At 41.3% G+C, this 23270-nt stretch overlaps 1 protein-coding gene across 1 annotated transcript; it reads right to left on the bottom strand.

Moving 5' to 3' along the window:
• Positions 1–5025: 5025 nt before the first annotated feature.
• VPS36 (vacuolar protein sorting 36 homolog) lies at positions 5026–23215 on the bottom strand. Its single transcript, XM_072360619.1, has 14 exons — positions 23015–23215; positions 22018–22086; positions 19305–19375; positions 17560–17674; positions 16470–16559; positions 15527–15613; positions 12519–12551; positions 12332–12409; positions 11838–11972; positions 10731–10796; positions 9761–9825; positions 9225–9309; positions 7253–7329; positions 5026–7167 (listed from the first exon to the last, which is right to left on the bottom strand). The coding sequence occupies exons 1-14, from the start codon at positions 23108–23110 to the stop codon at positions 7074–7076; spliced, it is 1161 nt and encodes a 386-aa protein (XP_072216720.1). The 5' UTR covers positions 23111–23215; the 3' UTR covers positions 5026–7073.
• Between the last annotated feature and the right edge of the window lie 55 nt (positions 23216–23270).

Genomic DNA, 23270 nt, shown 5'->3' with positions numbered 1-23270 from the left:
GCTGTCCTGCTGGGTGTCAGGGTAGATTCCACCCGTGGGCTGAGCACTGCTGCCCATGCAGGGAGGCACTGGATGCAGGCATGGAGCTGGGGCACAGGGGTTGGGCCAGATCAGGCATGTTGGCTGAAACAGATCCACCTGGTTCTGCTTGAACTGAATTATAGGTGTTAGATGGTGGGCAGCACCAGCAGCCACAGGCTGCTGAGCTGCTTGTGGCTTTCCCTAAGTTCAGCTGAGAAGAAAACGTACTTCTTTTCCTTGGCATAAAAGCAAGATTGTGTATTAGCACATATGGACTGCAGAGCGGCTGAGCGGAGAGCAGCATGGCTGGCTACCACATTGCCTCTCACTGTGTGCAGGGCAGTGATGCAACATGGTGTGTGTGACTTCTGTCTGAGCAAATGGACTGAAAGTCTCCTGTCGTGGATATTAAAATGACCTCAAGCTCTAATAATATCCTAACTGAGGAAGTGAACCACTCAAGCAAGACAAAGGAGCACTAACTGTAAAACCCCAAAGCGGTGCTTGGCTTAGGTACAAGCAAGTAATCTGACATGAGCAAAGGAGGTCCAAAGCTGTAATGTAAATACTGGATGGTTTAGGGGGAAGCATCAGAAGACAGGAAGCAGCAAGAAGCCGAAGTGTATCCCTTTGGAAATGATAACTGATAAACTGATAAAGAACTTTAAAGGCCAGGAGAACCCCGGTCAGCAATGTTAAAAGAGATTTCTCTGGTTTTAATCTATATGTCAACGGGTAACTATCCTACTACGTGAAAAATAGTGACTTGTTTGGAATGCAGAAGGAATACAGATGTTCAATAAATACTACTGTTCTGTTTTGAGGGGAGAGCAGATGATAGAGCCATATTCCAGCACTGCAGCCAAATACGTTCTGTTCTAACACAGGTCCAAGAACATAAGAGCAGCTCAAGCGACAGCAGTTTAAAATCGGGTCTGGAGAAACTTGTATCCAGCAAATTGGTTTTCCAACCTATCAGTCGGGAAGTTTCAGACCACTGGAAGAATACTGACGTGTGGGGTTGTATTGATTTGTGTTTGCAACATCACAGCTGCTCAGGCTGATCCAAACCTGGCAGCCTAATATGGAGTCCAGGCATAGAGATGGAAAAGCTGACAGTAAAAGAAAAAAGGGGAGTACCGCTGACAATGGCAGCTGACAGAGACTGGTGGTATCTTATATAAAGTTACGTGTTTTGCGAACTAAGGTAGCAGTATTGGGATGTAATTATGCTTGCGTTTTCATTGAAGGTTTGGCTTGACATTTCTACCGAGGAAATTTCTGCAGAATTAGCTCAGCATGCATTAAAAGGATTAAATATTGACTAACTTGTCTCAAAATGTCATTTTAATGGATCATCTTCATGCAAGACGTATTTACCTAAAAATGTAAGCATGGATTAGACTTTTTTCCAGAGATCTGAAAGAGGACACAACATTGTCTCTACTCAAGTTTACAGGTAACGTGCATTGGGAGAATGATACTGATGACAGGTATCATAGAAAGGCCTGGGTTGAAAAGGACCACAATGATCATCCAGTTCCAACCCCTGCTATGTGCAGGGTCGCCAACCAGCAGACCAGGCTGCCCAGAGCCACATCCAGCCTGGCCTTGAATGCCTCCAGGGATGGGGCATCCACAGCCTCCTTGGCCAACCTGTTCCAGTGCGTCAGCACCCTCTGAGTGAAAAGCTTCCTCCTAACATCTAACCACAGCACAGCACAGATGTGCTGCTGGCTGGGAGTATGGAGAATGGGCAAGTGTGGAGAAAGACAGATTGCCTCTTCAGTTGGTACTATTGCAAGTGGCTTTGTCTTGGTTGAGTTCTGATGTTCACATCTGAAGGTGGTTATCAGATAATCACGGAAGACCTCAGGGGAAACAGAAAAATGCAGCAGGTAGAAGGGCTCCAAATGATTTTGTTTAAGACAGTTTCGTTCCAGGACTCCTGGCATGAAGGGAACACACCCATAATAGAAGATCTATTACATACAAGGCACGGTGGCTGGAAGATAAAGCTAATGAAGCTCTGACTGTGTATACTGCAAACAGCTTTTACAACAGGTAACAGGCATTGCGAAAATGTTCCAAAAGTTGTGGTGGGATTTCCCAGAAATCAAGATCTCTTGTTGTTCCTGAAAGAGGAGCTCTAGTTCAAACAGCAGTTAACTAAGGGAAGTCCTCCAGCATCTGTCACCCGAGAGGTCAGGCTGGATGGCCACGTTCTCTGCCGGCTTTGTAGCCTATAAATAGAGTCCCAATGGGGAAAAAATATATCCTTATCTTGGACCTTCTCACTGTAGCAAAAACAAGAGAAATGCAGAAATTTCACAAGCAGTCATTTGGCAGCAGTTACGGCTCGTTTGGTATTTATACCAAAGAGACCCAGACACGTTGCAGCCTGATTCCAGAGTACCTTTGGAGCTCTTCCTTCCTCCTGTCAGAGCGCAGCCTTAGCTCACGCACCCCTGGTCAGTGCTGTTAACTGGTCAGCATCTGAGAATCACAGCCAAGGCTGGCTTTGAAGACGGTGGGAGTGCTGCTGTTCTCATGGAAGGGGTGGGTCAAACCAGAACATCTTTGCAATCTGAGGACACACCTCGAGCTCTCCGTTGGATTTTAAGTGAGACTCGGGGGAATTATGCCACACACACAACAACTGAGTCTGGCTGAAAGAGCAGCTGTTTCTCATAGACAAATACAGTTATGTTTAAACAAACATCTGAAATGAATTCTACCTACATAACGAGCCGTTAAACAGCCTCAATACCAGCAAGAAGTTTATCCTGTGCAAGGGTGCTGCATTTACTGCTCTTTGCAAACGTTCTGTTTACTGCAAAAGCAGTCACTGGGATAAGAGAACTTTCACACAGCTAGCAAATCCTGCCTTGGAGTGTCTGGGATTATTCTGCACACATGGATCAAGGCATACAGGAACACAGAAGCAAGTTGGCTTCTCTCAAGTCTACCCCTCATGAGTGTGTGCTAACCAGCAGGCAATGGGCTTCTGAAATAGAGGGCTCTTCACTCTCTCCTGAAGCTTTTGTTTTTGAATACTTAATACTTTCGTTCTAAATCACATAGAAAAATGATTCTCAAGCATGCTGGCCAGGAAGACTACCTGGGAGGTATGACACAGGGGCATCCAATCCATAAAGTACTTAATTATTTCCTTGCAAATAAAGGTGAACATTGCCGACAGGCATGGATGTTGTATCCCCTGAGCATGCATACCTGCAGCTTTCTTGGGGGAATAAAAGGAGAGTTCAAATCTTCCTGGCAGAGGAAGTCCTGAAATGTGAGTTTCTTACGTTTTATTTGGGTGCCCGAAGCACTGAGAATTAGGAGAAAATGAGGACTGCCAGCATAGGAAGAACAACACAATAGTCACATTTGTGATTATAGCTCAAAGGCTGGGGAGGCTGTTCTTACCAAAGATAACAATGACCTCATAACAATTCCACAAATAACTTTTGATCAGCCAATTCCTGCCTTCTCAGAGTATATTTTGAGAGAACTCCCTAGTTCCAAATGAAAGTGTTCCAGCCTTTAAGAGTTGGGGCATAGAATCATAGAATGGCCTGGGTTGAAAAGGACCACAATGATCACCCAGTTTCAACCCCCTGCTATATGCAGGGTTGCCAACCACCACCAGACCAGGCTGCCCAGAGCCACATCCAGCCTGGCCTTGAATGCCTCCAGGGATGGGGCATCCACAACCTCCTTGGGCAACCTGTTCCAGTGCGTCACCACCCTGAGTGAAAAACTTCCTCCTAATATCTAACCTAAACCTCCCTGCCTCAGTTTAAGACCATTCCCCCTTGTCCCATCACTATTGACCCTTGTAAACAGCCATTCCCCCTCCTGTTTATATGCTCCCTTCAAGTACTGGAAGGCCACAATGAGGTCTCTGCAAAGCCTTCTCTTCTCCAAGCTAAACAAGCCCAGTTCCCTCAAACTATAAAACTTCAGTTAGAAAAACTAAGCATCAGCAAGCTTAGCTAATCAACATACAACAGGAGCGATTATTAAAGATACACTTCCTACACTTCTACGTGCACATACATACCTACATGTGCTTATACATTTTAGGAAGAAAGGTCTGCACGTCAGCAGCATGGTTCAGATTACTTCCGTGCCTCCACTGGCTGAATATAAAGTTATTGTTCCTGAAAACAAAGGCAAAAGAGAAACAGAAAGGATGTAGAGATTCCCAAGCAGCCTTCTCTTCCTGTCGGAGGCCTGGAAGGGGCTGTGCTCTCAAATGAAAAACCTAATCAGCATTTAAGACTGCTGCATAAAGGAACAAGCCCTTTTTGAACTGAGCTCTGTTACAAGCCTCTGTTCAAAGGACTGCATAATTGGGCATCCCTGGCAAAATGAGATAATGCTCACGTATCATGATACAAACGTTCTGGGAATGATCAAAACATGAAAGGAAATGAGGTTCATATAGGCACCTTCTATATTAAATTGGTACAATCAGCGAGAAAGGCAGCTCCTATATTCTTCTCTCTTCTATTACCCTGCATCAATATTGTCAGTCGGCTTTCTGCTATTAGTACCAATGGAAACAGGTTCAGGCAACAAGAACTCAGGACCATTTACTGTACTGACACATCACCTCACACACTGCAACAGCGTCACCACGCAAGGTCTGGCAGCTGTATGAGTGATGGATACATGATTTCTGTGGTCTTTCAGCTGGAAAAACACATTCCATGCACCCAAGGCTTTCCAGAGGCAGCATGGTGAAGCTATGGCTCTGGCCTGTGACAGGTCACAGGTTACTCAGCAGGAGAACCAGGATAATATAATGACAATTGCATTTAATTCTGCCTTCTATTTTTAAATCAAACCTGTTTTATACCCCTTTGGGTACAACGCAAGGTGGCAAAAATATGTTCTACCAAAACCTACCACAGAACCACAAGATTTTGGTGCGTAAACATTTCAGTGCTCTCAGAAAATGTTACGGAAGAAATAAAGCTCACAGAACAGGCTACTTAAGAAAAGTCTTTTAATTGTTATTAATTTCAGTGGTCATTTTCTTTTGTGTTTTTCAAGTCCAAACTAGCTATATACAACCTCGCTTCTGGGTTTCTTCCCTACAGAAATAAAATGTGTCAAGGAAAATATTAGGAAAGAAAATCTCAAGAAGGTATCATCATTCTAAATACAACCTATTGTTCTTATTTGATTAAGATAATTAAATGCTCTGGGTTGGAGTCACGGAGACTAGGAGTTTACACTTGGCATTTCCTTTCCGATTCTGTGCTTTCTGACAGAAGATAAGTGACCTATGGGAGAGGTTTGGGTCCATAAACTCCTGGTTTCTCTGGGGCAGGTGTGAGTACCAAGCAAGAGAAATAACTGTCACAAACCAGCTTTCTGCTTCTTTATTTCTCAATTTCCAGTCTTCCCTTGGACGCACGTTGCCTGAGGTGGCTCACACGGATCTCTTCTGTGGGTTGTGGGGAAAATGAAGAAAAGCAGCAGGCCGTAAGGCTCCCGAAGAGATGATACTAGACTGAATAAGAACAGTGTGAAACCATTTTCTTTCAGCTGTGTCAAATCCATTATTTTCAGCACCTTCATGAAACACAAGAAAGAACTGCACAAACCTTTGCGAGTGACAAAGACAAGAGGACACAATTCCCTGGATCTAAATGAGCATCTGGCAAATCAAAAGCATTATTACTGTAAGGACGTCCACATTGAGCTCGTTATTGGCAGGTTCTTAACCATGTCTAAGCTGTGGTAACACTGAAATAGTCCTGAAGATATTTTCAGGTTGTTAGAAAACCTCCCTCTGTTTAATGTCAGTTCCACTGCCACAACTATAATGCAGTTACATACATGTTGTCTTTCTCCATAACTTAAATGGTTTTTGTTTGTTTTGTTAATTTATTGAAACCAATCCATTTAGAATGCTGAACATTTAAGTGACGTGGATCATAAACATCCTCTTACCGCTATTACCATGACAACACATTTCCAAGTAAGGTAACAACTCCACTGGAGTTACAAAAGCTGAGGCTATCAAGTTGCATCCAGTCTGAAAACTGGGTGAGGAATACCAAACAAACAGACACTTTGTGACTATTAAACACAAGGTGATAGACTTCTTCCCTCTGATATTGAAAGCACATTAACTTTGGTGTATGAGACATGAAGAAGTGCACTGTCTCTCCAAAACAGGGAAGGGGCTGATGAAGCTAACTGCTGATCTTTTATTAGAAGTACAAGATGAAAAGCAAACAAAAGTTAAAGAATTGAGTCTGGTGGAGCGCCAGGAGGCTCCTACACACTGTGCTGGATAAAGACAGGACAGAGAACGTGCACCCAAAGTGCAACACAATGAGACAGGAAGGAAGATGGCAAAGAAAGAGAAGGGAGGAAGTCCGTACTAACAATGCTTCTATCTGAAATAGTAGCATAAGACACGACAAAATGAACACTCGGCTTTCTAGATTCATATAACATATGTTAATTTCTCCTGCAGCAGGTTCTCTCCATCTCAAAGAAATCAAAGATCTTCTTAAAAACTTCATCCCCTCATTGAGACAAGGTTATTCTGCACTATTTCATTCCTTACTCCTCAGTACACACCACAGTCTCTATTCTTATCGCAACGGATGCATCTGTCTGCTTTGTTGCTCCAGACATAAATTAAGTGAAATTGGAGTATGCAATAACCTGTGTTCTGGGTGCTGACTCTCATGGCGTGCTGTAAGGATAGTCTTTCCAATTTCACTCGCGTGCAATCTTCATCTCACTCCTCTTGAAATGAGAAGCACATCAGATGGAACTTGAAATGTGAGACAGCCAGCTTAAGACAATTAACACGTTTCTGATCTAGCGATTCTTATTTCCTTTTGGTTCCACACAGGATGATTCAGAACTTGAAATACCTGAGAACTGTAAAGCGTTGCAATGTTCATCACTGTTGCAGTTGACTCAAAGTAAAAAATGTCAGTGTCTGTTGTTGAAAAGGTTCCGCTCTCTGCTCTCACGTTCAACTGTTACATAGCCAATGTACACAAACTGCATTAGCTTTGTGTTAAAAATAGATTGGGGTAGAATCTCAAGCCTTCCACTGAATCGTCTCTGCAAAGATGGCCCATCTTTTCAGCAAGAAGCAGCCTGGAGGAAGCAGAAGATGATTTGTTGTTTACTTGAGGACAAACTGATAACGAAAGTACTATTAAACACAATGTTGACTCCTTACCTTTCTTTGGCTAAGAGAACAGACATTCCCACCAGCTTCGCAAACTCATCAGCTGTGAGAGAGCCCTTTTCAGAGACCTATCAAAAAATACACACACTAATAAGCAAACTAGAGCATTAAAATAGCAACTTGCTCAGGCCTAGCTTTGTGAAGTACAGAATTGGTAGCAAATCTCTTGTGACGAAAACAAGTTTGCATTTCAAAAAGGCAGAGAATTTAAGTTGATTTGTGATACTGCCACTGACTGTACTAAATCTTCAAACCTTGGTATTCCACCCTACATTGTGGCCTACGAGTGGGATCATGTTCACACAGCAAAAGATTCAGTCTTGGGCTCAAAGCTTAGCCCCGTTGTCCTAGTGATGCTAGTTGATACATGCTAAAGTGAAACATTCCCACATGGGTTGGTGGGTGGACATCTGAAATACAAAATTTCATGTCCAGGTTTATTACTGCATCAAATTTCCCATATTAACATTTGCTGTATTAATAACATTTGCCTATTAATCAATATTTCTCCCATTTTTTCACTTCTTCAGATTCAAGCCCACTTGTAAATCCAGGTGCAGTTGCCGTTTCCTGCTTCCTACATTACCAGGTGGAAAAGGTTTCACTCTGCATCATCCTCAGCTGTCTCTTAGCAGTAGTTTCCCTTTAGCAGAAACTCCAATTAAATTAGGCCTACCTTGAGATTATACGACTAAATTTAGGTAAGGGAAGCCAGTTATACAACTGAATATGGCACATGGGTAATCAATTATTTTTCCCTTCCCAAATCACTGCTCTCATCAAGAGCGACTTCCCCTTCGACTTCCATGTCTTCCCACCTCCAGCACTCATTCAAAACCACATCAATCTCCTGTATGAAACCCTGACTTGCTTTCACTTTATCTCAGAAGTTTCATGTCAGTGCGTATATTAAGCACAGGGTGCTTTTGGCCAGAATTCTCATCTCTTCCCTTGCCCTTATGGGCTAGCCTTATTCAAAACCTCTTCCTTACATTCTTCTATGAAATCAAAGCCCCATTTAATGAAAATAAAGTAAAAAGGCACCTCAGTAATAAACCCACCCCAATAATAAATCCATCATCTGTTGCTTTTCATTGTTGACATCATTTCTTAAGCAAAGGCTTTTCCTTTCTTTTCAAGGAGATAAACCCTCTTACTGAAGGTAACACATTAATCAGAAAACAAAAGAAATCAGAAAAAATAACTGGACTAGGTATTTTTTTGGTAAACATAAGAAAAACAGAAAGGATGAAGATATATTGGAAGATGTGTTACCCGACCCATTCTATAGTTCTACAGCCTTTATGCAGCGTTGTGAAAAAAAACACAAATTCACATCCCACTAGAAAACGTGCAGGAAAATGCACCAATTTAATGGGATAATAGCACTGTAAACAGTCAAGAGGTAGCCAGATCGGGATCATCTGCCATACTGAGCAACTCGTCTAACGTTTTCCTTCCTCGGTGAACCTGGTTTAATTCTCTATGCACCGCTTTACACGTGAGCGCTCTTCACAGCCAACTCAGCTGTTATAAAGTGCTAGTTTACAAAATAAGACAAATCAAACAAGTGCCCGTCTCAACATGTAAGGACTATTTTCACTACCTTCATGCACATGGTGTACAGAGATTGAAGCCCGCTCCTGGTAAACTGTTTAATATATGCCATGAATTTCATCCTACGGTGCCAAGATTTGGAGGAAGGTTGAAGGTTAATGAATTTTGAAAAGAGGCGGAAAAATGCTTTATTCCTTATGGAAAAAGCAATGACCGAGACTACTGCCTGCATCATAATTTGAAGATGAAAGGTACCATTTAAGTATTACTGTTAGAAGATTTTAGAAGTGGAATCTTTTGTATTTTAAAGCCTCTAAAGGAAATCCTGTACTTCACATTTTTATACCTAACGTGTTTAAATTTCCCCAGCATAATCAGAACACTGAAGGAAATGAAGTTCACTTACTGTCTCTAAAGCAGAAGCAACCATTTCCTCTTCATTGTGAGACTGGAGCTCAATCACCATCACACCGCTGTCAAATATTTGAAGCCTGAAATCAGAAGAGAGAGGGTCAAAGTAACCAAAACCCCCCCACACATCACTGATAGCCACACTTCTGATACATCCACAGTGACAACCGCAGTACAAAATGAAAAAAGACTGTAAAATGAACTCCAAATTAAAAGCATCTTAGAAATACAAAGAGATTGGAAAACACAGAGCACATGCTTGGGCTTAGATAAGCCATTTTCCCAACATGGGAAAAAAATAAGGTTGGAATTGAGAAGAATATAGTCTTCCTAGCAGACAAAGTAAAGCAAGGTTACAACTCATATTTAAACGTAGTGTGGATGTTGGTGTATACAGCAGCACCTGGATAACTTTGTTTAAAAGAGAAGTTCCATATATAAAATACTAACTATATAAAATAGCCAGCTAAGCACCGTGCCCTGACTTCTAAGTACCATGTTGTATAAATACATCTGCCGTACATCTCTTACCGCAGTGGTAATTTCAGCGGCTCCAGCATCTTACAAGCATTTACTAAATCTTCTGGCGAGAGCAACTAGAAATAGTAAAACACATTTATTTACAGCATGCATTTCCAGTATCAGCATAGCACCAAAAGAAACAGTTGCTACAGTGACATATAGAATATACACCAGGCTACTTAATTTTGCTCTTTTTTTCCCCTTCATATTGTCCCATCTATTGTATACTCCTTCCTGTTCCCTTACTGCTTTGTTTTTTTCTATAATACTCATTCTTACCCTGTTTACTGAGAGAATTGATGCATTTTGGGAAAAAAAACAAACCCTCATTCTTTAGTATTCCCTGGGCTCAGTTTTCTTTCCAGATAAAGGTGGATTTTCCCCTCTATACAGTACTGAGAAAAGCAGCATACATTACTATACTATTAAGTATAGAGAATATATAAACATTATGTGGAAGAAGGAGAAAGGAAAAAGGTACAAATCCCTGATTTTCATAAAGAGTTGATCACTTCACACTCTTATGTCAAGTGAGCAATTGGTAGGGAATACTTTCACAATTTTTCTTGAGCTACCTTAGCAAGGATGTGCACTTCATATATATATATATATATTTATTTTTCATATATATATATATATATATATTCATATAAATAAACCAAACCTAAAAAAAACTAAGCATACCAAAAAAAGGGGGGGATGGATTTAAATTGGGACAAGGGAGGTTTATGTTAGAGATTAGGAGGAAGGTTTTCACACCGAGGGTGGTGACACACTGGAACAGGTTGCCCAAGGAGGTTGTGGATGCCCCATCCCTGGAGGCATTCAAGGCCAGGCTGGATGTGGCTCTGGGCAGCCTGGTCTGCTGGTTGGTGACCCTGCACATAGCAGGGGGTTGAAACTGGATGATCATTGTGGTCCTTTTCAACCCAGGCCATTCTATGACTCTATGATGATTCTAAGAAAACCAACTTCTCACCTCTAATCCTCGTGCACGGTTTACCAGACAGTACACCTCTGTAAGTGACATGATTCCTCCTCTCTCCTGTGTAAGCACAAGACTGGTAAGAGAAATAGTATTAATCTAGTAAACACAGTATCTTAATTTGCATTTGACTTTTTGAACAGCTAAAGCAGAGAAGCTAATCGTGGCCTTTAATGAAAAAGCTACCCTGTCAATACCACCTATTTCTATCACTAGGGATCATTTTTTAAGCATTCTTTGTCCAACTATTTTAAAACGTCAAACATTAATACCATACCCAACCACTGAGACCTAGTTATATTTTAAAGTGACAGGAAGAAGGAATTTGGATATATTAAGTTTATCACTACGTTTTCATTTTCCAGGCAGCATGTCTGATCACAGTAGGTGGCACATTTCTTAAACAAAGCATTCCAGACGCTTCTTAGGAGACACACAGATGCAGAACTTTCACATGTGAGTATAGAATTCTGGCAAGAATCCAGAACTCTCTAAGAGCTTCAGATAAATTAAAATATGAGGTATTACGTGATGGAGAATAAGTATGTAATACTTAAACGGTTTATTGGAAATATATCATAGTATCATCATCATAGTATCATAGTATCGTGCGAGTTGGAAGGGACCTTAGAGATCATCGAGTCCAACTCCCGGGATTCGAGCCCTCTAATGTAGCAGAGCGGCAGTTTTACCCCTTGCTCCACAGGGGGGATTCGAACCAGGGCCCTCTGGTGTTGCAAACGGCGGTTCTAACACCGTGCGCCATATTCAAAGCTTGTACTGTTTTTTCTTTCTAAACAAAAAAGTAATATTCTGTGGCAAAGGAATGAATACAGAGCTCTTCAAGTAGCAGAAAGGCTGCTAATTTGATCTACCAAATATCACCAGTAATTCAACAATCAGAAGCTGAGAAACCAAAAAAATATTCTTACGCTTCACATTGACATTTTCTTTCTTGGCAAGACTTATGTTAGCAGTGAATAAGGGGCTGTGCTGCTCCTTTAGGAGCTTTACAAAGAGACACAGTAACACAGGCAGAACACACTTTAATCAAAACTCAGCACTACAAAGAAAACACCATGGCAGAATTAGGTACGTTACCTCTAATGGTGTCTGCAGCATTCCAGCCAGTTGCTTTGCCAGCTGCATGTGGTAATGAGTACCAGATCCGTGCGTTTCCCTAGTAACTGGATTGGCTATGCCCATACTCAGCAGGTATGATTTGAACCTAATAGTCTATACAAATAAATAAATGTGTATCAGCTTGTGAATGACTTTCACTTTTAAAAGACTTTCATTTTACTACTACAAGACAGTTCTGGTGAATTAATCCAAACAGTTCACTACCAATAAAGTCAATGACTAGCAAAGTGAATGCCAGACTGATACGAAACAGAAAACTCTCATCATCCACCACAGAAAGGCAGTAAAATCAATGCTTTTAAGAAAGGGCCAAAATAAAAGTTAACACCAAACTCTTAAGTCTCTTTAACTAAACACACTAAGTATTCTTTAAAGAACGTGTTTTATTAAAAGGACGGCTTTTGCTTTACATGGGGACATTTCTGTTGATTCTAAAAACAAAATTCATTTACCTCATCCTCCGTGATGTCACCTTGCTTTTCTTTAATCTTATTAGCAATTGACTTGGATAACTCCACCATTTCTTTAGCCTACCAAGAAAGTCCCACAGATAAATCAGTTTGCAGGTCATCAGGGAAAACTTGTTTAAAACTGAGAAAACAAGCATAAATCTACTTGGACAGGTGACACGTGCCATACCTTCTCCATTAGCTTACTTAGGTCCTCAAAAGCCTGAAAAGATAAACAAGACATTTCAGATCAGTACAATTACAGCATTCAACATCACAGACACAGTGAGCTACCTCGGCATAACTATTCAAGCTAATTGTACTCTTTTACATTACTAAGTTATAGAGTAACTTATTACAGACAACTGACTGCTTTATGAGAACTGTTCCGTACAAGTATACAAAGAAAAACCATGCAATCCATAAACAACAAGGAATGAAGGAAGAGTCACACAATGGTGCACTTTTTTAGCATGAACACTAGTTCAATATGGTCTCTGAAGTCCATACAATGGAAAAGAACATTGAGAGGCTGAGACCCAAGAAAGATTAAACAGACCAAGTTAATTATGGTCTCCTGAATGTTGGGGGAACGTTTCTTGGTGGTGAGAGCTGGTTTTCTTCAGCCAAATGAGTTAATGCTCACTCAAGAAGATCTATTGCTTCTGGACAGCAGTAAGCCAACTGTAATGCTACAGAAACATTCTTCCTGACAACACAATTTTACTTTATTGAGCGGATGCTTCTAAGTAAGAAAGACTGTAGATACTTAAAAATGAGCAAGGAAGTTGACACAGACTAAAAAAAGGGGGGAATGAATTTAAACTGAGATAGGGAGGTTTCGATTAGAGATTAGGAGGAAGGTTTTCACTCAGAGGGTGCTGATATACTGGAACAGGCTGCCCAAGGAGGTTGTGGATGCCCCATCCCTGGAGGCATTCAAGGCCAGGCTGGATGTGGCTCTGGGCAGCCTGGTCTGGTGGTTGGCAACCCTGCCCGTGGCAGGGGGGTTGAAACTGGATGATCATTGTGGTCCTTTTCAACCCAGGCCATTCTATGATTCTATGTTGATTCTATGATTCTCATTTCCTAATCTGCCAAATTCAACTGTTTACAATAAAATTCTCAGTCTTTGGTATAATTTAAGTTTTTCTACTGTACTTGTGTGATATCGACAAAATTTTCTGACAAGGCTCTTCCCAGCTTATTTCTCATCTCTAAAACCTGCATGAAAGCACTGTTCACCAAAAGAACCCTTGCTTTAGCTAAATAAACATTGTGCTGTGTGTAACTCCTCCTCTGCCTGACTCACAGAGGGCAGGCCTGGAAACAAAGGGGAATGTGCACACACCTAACAGGAACTTCCTCAGATAAACAAAAGGCTAAAGAACTGGATTCTTATCAGCAGTGAACAGCAGATGCAGGAAGCCTTTTTCTGGAAGCCAGGGCACCATTTTTTAAATTAAGTCATCTATAACATTTAAAGCTGGAGGAAGGCAGGATTTCACAAGTCATGATTTTCCTCCGTTCATGCAGCACTTACAAATGGATTTTTCTTTTGCTCTCTGAAAAAGCTACAAACGGAAAAAATAATCAGACAATACCTTTTGAACTACACACACACACATATAACCACAACGCCTTTTGAACTACACATAGAATTTCATTCACTACATTCTTCATAAAAAAAGAAAAACATTGTAGCAGTATCTGAAACAGCAAGCTGCCTACAAGCTGCTATGTAACTCTACGTATCAGAACATGCAGCACGCTTTTTATTGGGGCACAATGAATCCCAATGAAACACTTTGCTATTCGAATCAATCCGTTGTAGACAGTCTATGAGTACTCCCACATCATTCTGCCCAGAGAGGCTGTGGATACTCCATCCCTGGAGGTGTTCAAGGCCAGGTTGGATGGGGCCCTGGGCAGCATTAAAGGGGGAGTTTGGTGGCCCTGCCTGTGGTGAGGAGGTTGGAGATTCATGTTCCTTGAGGTCCCTTCCAACATGGGCTATTCTGCCATGTTGGATTCTGTGAATCTGTGTATCACTCTCTATTACCTGACAGAACCAGATCTTTTTAGAGGATATTACTCCCAATACATCTGAACGACCTTCAGTGAAGAAACAAATTGCTTCTGCTGTCCATCAGCACTGACATTTGCAGGTCAACTACTGAGCTGTTTCTAGGATAAAGGACAGTATCCATCCTGCCAACACACCTTGCACAGATACCCATAACTTGCTGGAGCCTGGATAATTATGGCACTGTAACTGTAAGTCTAACTTGTGAAGGGCTTGGAAAATCAACCCTATGAGGCTAAGGGAGCTGGGGCTGTTTAGTCTGGGGAAAAGGAGGCTGAGGAGAGAACTTATTGCTCTCTTCCAGTACCTGAAAGGTGCTTACAGTGAGAGTGGGGCAGGTCTCTTCTCACTGGTGACAGGACGAGGGGAAATGGCCTCAAGTTGCGCCAAGGTAAGTTTAGGTTGGATATTAGGAAACACTTATTTACAGAAAGGGTAGTTAAACACTGGAATAGGCTCCCCAGGGAGGTGGTTGAGTCACCATCTCTGGATGTGTTTAAGAGCCGTTTGGATGTGGTGCTCAAGGATATGATTTAGCAGAAGTTTGTTAGAGTTAGGGTACTATGGTTAGGTTAGGCTGCGGTTGGACTTGATGATATTCAAGGTCTTTTCCAACCTGGGTAATTCTGTGATTCTGTGATTTAAAAACTGAGCATTCATGTGATGAAGATGTAACTGCACCACAATTACATGCACCTAGATCAGCATATTTGTCTAAATACACATTACATTTTCAATTGAAACCAAAATTAGCTGTACAAAGAGGAAAATGACGCTTGTAATGCACTCTTTCTGTAGAAGTCCCTGCATTCTGCTTCTCTTGATGAAAAGTCAGTGAACTCAGATTTGTAATTCCATCAAAATAGATCTTATAAACACACAGCAGCAGTTCTGAAGAGCAGCCTTCGTGAAAGGAAATGTTTACATGAAGTACCCTTACAAATACTGAAAAGGCAGTTAAAAAAAACAAATAACTGTAAAATCTACACTCCTAATCAATTCAGATGCCTCAACAAAAGCAATAAACAATCTCAGCTGCCCCTAAAAGAAAGTGTGAATGAACAAAAATAGCTCATACAGATGGTTGACCTTGAAACTTCAGTAGTATTTACCTCGGAAATGTTTTTGTCAGTCTCTTTTCTTTTTGCCTCTAGTTTCCTTTCGATCCCCACAATTCCTACAGCCCTTATTCTTCCTGCCTGGAAAAGAAAATAAAGCAAGGAATCAAAATAGGAAATGCTGAGTTTTCTCATCCACCTCAGCATGAAAAAGCTAGTATCAGAACACAGAAAGAGTTCCTCCAAATAGCCAATAATACACATACAATAATTCATATATTTCTTCACAGTATTTTTAAAATCAGTGTCAAAAAATAAACGTGTATAAAGCAAGTATTAACCTGCTGTCATATAGGTAGATAACGGTTATTATACTGAAGCTATTAACATGAATATGCTTAATATCCTGGTTTAGACTGAATGTTCCAGCTTATCCCAATTAAAGCCCCCTGAGTCCACGTGAACATCTACAATACAGAGCAATGCAAATACATGAATGCTTCCAAACACAATTACCTCAAGAAACCTGCGTTCTACATATTCATATGTACAATATATTCGTACTTAGTTGCAATATACACACATTTATCAGAGTTTTTAATCTAGAAGTATGCAGACAGATAAAAAAGAGAATCTAACTGACAAAGATATCCCCCAGAACAACTGCCAATTAGAATATAAATATAAATCAGACCCATACAGTTTCCAAACATAGAAAATTTATGTGTTACATGTCTGACTTCTAGACACAAAAAACAGAAAAGAGATCACCAAAAATCTTCTAGCTTTATCAAGTCTGTCATGCTGAATATGCTATTACAGAACTGAGCTCACCATCAACTACTCAAGGCAGAATGCATTCAAGGAAGATAGGCCAGAGGCAGATGCAGTGTATAGAAACAGCATTCATGGAAACAAAATTACATGAAGGTTCTGAATTCAAACTAAACAAAGCAATGTGAGACATACACAAGAATGCCAGAAACTCTGCTCCTACCTGTGGATCCTTGTTAACCTGAATGGTCTGTCCAGAAGGCATGTTCTCCCATCTCCTTTGTGTAATTTCTTCTGAGAATCGCCTAAAGAACTGCAAACATATAGGAATGACAGCAGATGTTTCATAGATATGCAGAGTATGTCTGGTTACCTTAGCTTCTTGGCCAGCAAATCAAATGTCATTATAAGAAGAAGCACGGCGATACCTACACATTCACAGCACAACGCAGTCAAACTACTGTGACTAATCCCACTGTAAAATACTTTTTGAGATAATCAAAATGTTCCAAAATACACCAGAGTTAATAATGACAAGGTTTGCTCCAATGCCTACTTAAAGGAGGGAAAGCTGATCGATATAATCACTAACAATCTGTTAATTGAATAGTATAAAGTCAACCATGTAGACTTATTTGTTTAAAGCTAATAACAGAAGGTGGCATTAGTTGATGGCATTAGTTGATTAGCTAACTTTAAGCAACCTGCTCACAAAGAAATGCAAGTGAGCCGGATGAAACATATGCGTGTTAGATATACAGAAGACACACAGACGTCTTATAAAGACACCTCTAATTCAAGCTGAAAATCTGATTTTCTGCAGTGAAATGGCACGATTTTCTTCTGTTTCTCAGAGTTAAAGTTGTCTGTCTCTTTATAAAAAAGATTTATAAAACACAACGAAACAAAGCTCTAAAGCAAGGAGAGAATTGATTAGGAGTAAGCCACTTGATTTCCACTCAGTGGAGAGGTACAAAGAAACACCTTTTACTAACAGTAATAGATTGCAAGGTCATCATTTCTGGAAAATGCTTTGTTCCATTTAAAAAATAATACATGAAGAATAAGATGTTATTGAATCTACCAAAAAGAGGACAAAGTCTCATAGCACTTCTTGTCATTTTTGGGACTCTATTTAATCAAAGTCCAGAACCCTGAATGCTCACAGTGTTTGCTTTAAAAAAGGATGTACTGAAAACGCTCCACCTCAAAAGTCAACACAGAAAGATCGTGGAAAACTATCACTATCAAAGCAAGAGGAGAAAGGCACGTCCAAAGTTCTGATGTACTGGGATTGATGGTACAAAACTTACCTCAATCTGCCCATGCTCTTTGAAAGAAAGTTTTATGTAGGAGTATTTGCTGTTTTGGAATGGGCCGGGCTCTTTGTTCGGAGGAGCAGGATGAAGATGAGCTACTATTTTGGCACTAAGGAAAAGTTAAAGCAAAGAGAAAATATAGTTGTTGTTTTTTAATTAACTAAAAAGAAAACCAAACCCTCTTCCTACAATCAAAGTTATCTCTCTATTCAAAATCTGCACTAGCTTTATCTCACTGTAAGATCTAAAGTACATCAAATAATGCTTTACATTTGTGCAACAACGTTCAAATGTTTTGTCACTATATATATATATTTTTATGTGCATCTTGCATAAGAACTACTACAACCTGCAAAGCAATAACATCTCACAACTGTAAAATGCATCTGCTGTAATTTTTTTAAATTAAATGCAACAGATCTTAAGACTTCAAGCAATTATTTCTGACAATGTTAGTTAAGGTAAAAACTAATTGTCAAGCAGGGCATTTGATTTGGCTTTTGACTTGCCATGATTACTGTCCAAACACACTGACTGTCACAGGAAAACAGAAGTTCTCAATATTCTGTTTAATCTGTCTGCTTGTATGTGTCACTTGCAAGAACTGTACGTGAGTTAGTCCAAAATCAACATTCAAAGGTAACACGCATGGAAATAACAGCCTAAAATGACACCCACCACCAAAACAAACCTTGAGATAGCATTATTTTAGGAATATACTAGGCCACTATCACAGCATGGGGAGCAAGTCTGCCATCCCCATTTCATTTTACAAACAGGTTTTCTTTCATAGTTCTTTATTTGCCTTCTTCAGCATAAGGGAACTACCTGATCTCATCCGGGCACCCCCAGGATATTACCTTAAGTCTATTCATCTGACTGCATCTGTTCATCTGGCCCCAAGCACATACCTCTATGCAATTTCTCCATTTAATCCTTTTCTTGTCAAACTTCATACACACACCACACCAAATTTGCTACCTAACTGAGGGGAAACACCAGCTCCTTCTATCCCTCACCAGCATTTCCAAGCTTAGATTCAATCACATATTCATGTAAAATAAGATAATATGGGATTTGGCAGGGTCTCTATTCCTAACCAGTTCTATGACATAAATGACAAAAATTAGCTTTCAAATTCAGATTCAGCAATAGCACTGTGGTACTGATGACTAATCAATGAAAACGGCAAGCTGGAACACATATTTCAGTGCTTACAAGATGATTTAACCATACGCATCAAACACCACTTTGCCATGACTTGCTTCTGCACTTGGCCTTAAGTGAAGAATGCTGGGCTCTGTGACTGTCAATGTGGAAACATGGGTTACAAACTGAACCTACCGTGGATGGTCAAATAATCTTGGATTTATCACATGACACACGTACAATTAACTATCAATGTGAGAAAACCAAAATGTTTATCATAGGATCCTAATAAAATCATGGAATAACTTGGGTTGGGAGGGACCTCAAAGGCCATCTCGTTCCAACCCTCTGCCATGGGCAGTGCCACCCAGCAGCTCAGGCTGCCCAGAGCCCCATCCAACCCAGCCTTGAGCGCCTCCAGGGATGGGGCACCCACAGCTTCTCTGGCCAGCTGTGCCAGGGCCTCCCTGCTCTCTCAATGAAAAGTTTCCTCCCAACACGTAAGCTAAATCTCCCCCCTTTTAGCTTAAAGCTGTTTTCCCTTGTCCTATCACTATCTATCTGCGTAAAAAGCTTTTTTATCACCTTACCTTTTTCCTATCCCAGCTGCTTGCTCTTCAATAAAGACGACTTGAGACAGAGGTATAGAAATGCAGCATTCCTGGGATTATCAATGGAAACACGAAAGAAATTAAAGCCATATCCTGACTATTCATTCTCTTAAACCATTCCTTTTCTTTCCCCATTTCATAAACAGTACAGATTTCTACAGGTGCTGTCAGAGGCACCTGTAATGTGATGGAATACAGTGTTAACATCCTCAGTGCTGAACATCCTCTTTCACACCATAGTTTGGTGATCAGTGGTTACTCAGAATGCAGGAGACCTTACAGTCCCTCTTTGAAGCTTTCTCTTCCATCAGCCACAAAGGTATCCCCAACACCAGGTTACAATGAATACTGTTTCGAGGTCTTCCCGTTAACAAAACTGTTCTTTGCATGGAATGATTAAATGCACATTAAAATGGAGCTTATAAGTATTCGTGTAGGAACTCCTACTAATGAATAAATCTCTCACAGGGGAAAAAAAACCAACATGGCTCTTACTTCCTGTTTTAGACTATTCTGATTCTTCTCTTGCTTCAGATTTTACAGCCAATACACAGAAGAATTATGTTTGTAAAATGCCCACATAAATGTAGGGGAAAAAAAAAGATTCTACTAAAAAACAAAGATTTGGAAAACAACAAGAGAGTCGAATCTCATGTAATTGTATAAAATTATATATAATATCTAGATTTTAAAACAATACATTAATTCAGTTCACAGTTAGAAAGCTATGAATTTAAGTACAAGGACTTCACTCTTTCTTGGTGAGAGAAGAAAGAGAAAGCGGTACCAAAAGAGCAACGAATTAAAAGTTCTGTGAGGCTATGAGGACAACGTGTTCATTTGGATACATTGTTCTACTATTTAGTGTTGAAATGAAGTATGATATTGTGATTTATCTGTTTTTTAGCAAATTCCGTGATCTCTGGAGAATACAAGGAGCCATGTGGTTTAGGTAGCACGGGGAGAAGAAACAAAGGCCATCTTTGTGTTGAGGAGAAAAAAGGGGATCAGAACACTTGTTAGACTTGCTGAAGCTGTCATATAGTGTTACTCCGGGCAAACTGAAAGCCTGACTGAGAAGATAAGAAGCAATGCATATTGCCTTACAAAAAGATGCTGATGAAGAAGCCAGGGGGGTGAATTACAGAGACAGTTCAACACAGGTAAATTATCTCACTTCGGCTGTGCCAAAAGAAATCAAAGATAATTATAATTACAGAATGGCTTGTGATTTAGACAATCAGCTCCCGACTTAACAGTAACCCCCAGCTGGGACAGGCTCTCTGAGTAAAGCATTTTGAATGCTGTTCCCAAACAATCCCTAAAGAAAAATATATATACATTTTCATAACATACATATAGATATATATACGTGTGTGTGTGTAACTTGCATGTAAGTCATACATGGCAACTGTGCCTCTATGGCAGGGGGTTTGGAACTTGATGACTGAGGTCCCCTCCAACCCAGGCTATTCTATGATATACATATATAAGTTGCTTTGCCAAATTCAGATCATCCTCGGTGACCTTTCATGTCATGAAGGCTCAGAATAGCTCACCACTGTGGAGCAAGAACATGATTAATTGGTGGGGAACAGCCCCTAAGTATGAGAGGTGCTTCAGCTACCCTTGCTACAGACTAGTCCAGTGCAATAAAACTCACTTTTGAGTTATGTGCACATGGCTTCCGAGGCTGAATTTTCTAAAATATTGTGTCCAAAACAAAGAGAATTCAACTTGATTCAGAAAAAGACCTTTTCAGTTGCATCTCGAAGGTGGTGCACATTATAATAGTCTATGTTTAGAGCATATTACACTTCTGAAATCTTTCTCACCCATTCATAGCCTATAATCTCAGGCCACTGGGGACCTGATGCAAAGCATTCAGCAGCAGCATCACACTGTAGTTTCAACAGTATCACTTAGCCTCTGAACTGATGCTTCATAATAGTACAGACAAATGGCCTGGCTTACTGGTTCAGCACAGCAACAGTCAGCAGGAAGGATAAGGCCTGTATAACATAACACTGCCACCAAACACAGACTGTCATCATGACCTGGTACTACATGCTGGGACCAGAAGATGGGGAAGGTTGGACTTAGAAACACACTGAGGAATAAAAGGTCTCGCTAGTTGAGGAGCATGGAAGAGGCATTCAGCTCACAGTTAGAGTGACATTTTCACCTCCATTTTCAAAACCAAGTTTCTAGTACATGATGCCAGACTCTTCCTCCTCTATTTGTGTGCCACAGAAAAGGAAAAAATACATGTTTCCTATCTGCCTCTCCTCATCACCGCACAATCATATTATTAAAGGAGAATTGGGTGAAGAAATATTCCTTGAACATAATCTTCTTTGAACCTAATTTCCGTGAAACAAAACATGGGCTACATGTGTGAGACAAAACATACACAAAGCTGTGGTGGTGAGGCACTGGAACAGGTCACCTAGAGATGTGGTGGATGCCCTGACTCTGGAGACTTACAAGGCAGGGCTGTACCATGTTGCTCTGGGCAACATGACTGAGCTGAGGATGTCTCTGTTCATTGCAGGTGAGTTGGAATACATGAGCTTTAAAGGGCTCTTCCACCTCTAAGGATTCCATGATTTGTTTTTCATTTTCTAACTCCATGTTGCTTGATGTGGAATTTACAACTGAGTGACATTTAAGAGTCAAAATTGGGACTTACATGATTCTTCTGATCCCTCCATATCAATCGGTGTGTGCTCAGCAGTAATACTCCACTATCAAATTTCACCTAAGCAGGAAAAATAAAACAGATGAGCAACAAATTTAACCACTCAGTCGCATAAATAAATCATAAAATCATGAAGGTTAAAAAAGACCTCCAAGATCATCAAATCAAACCGTAAACCCATCACCGCAGTACTCAGCTGGGTAACATCACACATGAGCACAGCGTTGGAATAAGGTACAACAAAGCCAATATTTTAAGGGTTACAGAGAACAGGACCAGAAATGGGGAAAACCACTCTAAAAGGATTACATGGATATACACAAACTTCCTTTCGAACTCTCAGGAAATCCTGAGAGATCCTCCCTCCGCGTGCACTGCAAGATACACAAACTGTTCGTATCCTATTTTTAAAAGGGCTATTGGCTTTCATTTGCTGATAAAGAAAGTGCAAGTTCTACACAGACACAAAGCAACCTATTGAGAAGGTGCTACAGACAGAAGTCTTCAGGCCTACCAAAGAGAAGCGCTCCTTCTATCCGCTCTTACTGTTTAAGAAATATTTATCACTAAGCAATCAGGATTGGGAAAATCTGCGCTAGCAAATTGCTTCCTACTTGTAAAACTCCAAGGAAGCTTTTATAGCTTCTTACAAGGGTACATGCAGCCATTCCGATGGAGATAAACAGGGAGAACAAGAGCTTCGGCACAGGCCGCCACGGGAGGAGGCGGAGCCGCCGGCCCTGGAGGTGGATGTGGCAGTGAGGGACGCGGTCAGCAGGCGCGGCGGGGACGGGCAGGCGGTCATAGAACTCTTCCAACCTTATTGATTCTGTGATTCTTAGAGCCGAGCCCTGTCAGACCTCGCAGCACCGCCTGCCCGTCCCCCCCTCGGCCCAGAATCCACAGCAGCAACCCAACCCCGCGTTCTCCCACCCGCACCCCCCGCCGACACTCCGGGCCCGGCCGCGCCGCCGGCCGCTCCCGTCACCTTCTCCTCCCCGTCGTAGAGGCGCACACCGCGCTGCTGGAGCACCAGCGTCTCTCCCAGCTCCAGCAGCCCGCTGGTCCAGGAGAACCGATCCATGGCGGTCCAGGCGGAACTCTCCCTTCCCCAGCAGAGACCAGGCCGCAGCCACCGCTCTCGTCCGGCAGGCACCGGGCGAGCAGGGCCCTGCCCCAACCGCTCCAGCCACGGCGGCGCGGCGCCCTCCAGCGGCAGCCTGAGGAGAGGCCGCCATTTTCGC

This window comes from Excalfactoria chinensis, chromosome 1, assembly GCF_039878825.1.
Source record: "Excalfactoria chinensis isolate bCotChi1 chromosome 1, bCotChi1.hap2, whole genome shotgun sequence".
NCBI classification, from domain to species: domain Eukaryota; kingdom Metazoa; phylum Chordata; class Aves; order Galliformes; family Phasianidae; genus Excalfactoria; species Excalfactoria chinensis.
Note: the sequence above shows the minus strand (reverse complement) of the source record. Positions and strands in the feature narration are given on the sequence as shown.